The 1,267-nt window shown below is 56.7% G+C and overlaps 1 protein-coding gene across 1 annotated transcript in view; it reads right to left on the bottom strand.

The window, feature by feature from the left end:
• Positions 1–1,267, bottom strand: part of RADIL (Ras association and DIL domains) — a gene marked incomplete at its 5' end in the record, with an annotated part of 8,522 nt that overhangs the window by 839 nt on the left and 6,416 nt on the right. Inside the window, 4 exon segments of the mRNA XM_009076593.1 lie at positions 6–28; positions 831–970; positions 1,054–1,172; positions 1,174–1,265. Of these exon segments, the coding sequence (XP_009074841.1) occupies positions 6–28; positions 831–970; positions 1,054–1,172; positions 1,174–1,265 (374 nt within the window).

A 1,267-nucleotide genomic window follows, 5' to 3' on the forward strand; every position in this document is an offset into this window, starting at 1 on the left:
AGATCCCCGGGGAGCAGAGAGGAGTGTGCTGTTGATAGGGAAAGGCAGTGAGCAACAAAGGGGGAACAAAAGGTTTGTGGTTCCAAAGGGCTGAGCTCCCCAGGCAGGGTGACTCTGCCCCAGGGCTCCTGGCCAAGTGGGTGCCTGATGCCAGGTGGGATCCTGGAGATGCTGGGAATGTAATGGATAGATGGGCATGGTGCTAACAGTGACAGGAAGGAAATGTGATCCTTTAGTTTTGTATCAATTTATACACAGAAAGGAGAGGTGGAGGCAATCTGTTCTTGTTCAGTCTAAATGGGAGTAAAGCTTTGTTAACCTGCAGCCGTGTTGGGATGGGAGCTCTGCTCACACTGTCCCAGGGCTCAATGATGCTTTGTTTCCTACTGACTAACATGCTGCCGTGAAAGGCCACTCAGTAAGATGATCCACCCCACTACATCAGATTCCAATGCCACCTCATGCAACGGCAGAGCTGTTCTGGCACCCCACGAGCCTCCATGCTCCCTTCTGCTTTCCGTGCCACCACTGAAGGGTGGAGGAAAAACCTCAGCTGAGTCATTTTCCTTTCACGAGAGAGCTGAGCCTGTTTGCCCTCTCCAGCTGCAGGACAGCTGTGGTGGACTTTGCATGCATGGCACAGTGACACAGGAGCAGAGATCTGCTCCTGCAGGGAGATCTCTTTATGCCAAATTTTCCCCAGGAGACGCAGCTTAGCTCCACTGGGAAGCCACTAGCTTTTTTTGCTGGCTTTTTTGAGAGCAAGTTTGGAGTGGGATAGAGCTGTGTGGAGGGGCATCAGCCCTGTCCAACGACTGCTGAGCACTCACCACGCCGTCGATCAGCCCCATCCCCAGCCCGATGGGTCCTCTCTCCAGTTCCACCACGAAGACGTAGCAGAAGTCATCGGTGGCAGAGCTGCGGCTGGAGGACTCTGGCGTGGGGTAGTCATAGGGGGTCGGTGAGCATCCTGGCAGCGGAGAGACCAGCTTATGGCTCTGGCATCACACAAACCCAGCCTCACACCCCTTGGGCAGTGCCAGCATTCGGTACCTTCGGGGGTGCTGCCCTTGGTGCCGTTTATCCCATTCCTCCGGGGGTCCTGCAGCCCCTTGCCAGTGCCCTGCGGTGACTCTGGGCTCCCGGAATCGAAGTTCAGGGGGGTGGTGGGTCAGCAGGCAGGAGGAGTCTGTGGGCGCCGTGCCAGCCTTGGGGGCTGGACCTCTGCCTAGCTGCAGCTGCTTGAGCTTCTCCTGGAGCTGTGGCT

The sequence above is a fragment of the Acanthisitta chloris genome, unplaced genomic scaffold, assembly GCF_000695815.1.
Source record: "Acanthisitta chloris isolate BGI_N310 unplaced genomic scaffold, ASM69581v1 scaffold11816, whole genome shotgun sequence".
Taxonomy (NCBI): domain Eukaryota; kingdom Metazoa; phylum Chordata; class Aves; order Passeriformes; family Acanthisittidae; genus Acanthisitta; species Acanthisitta chloris.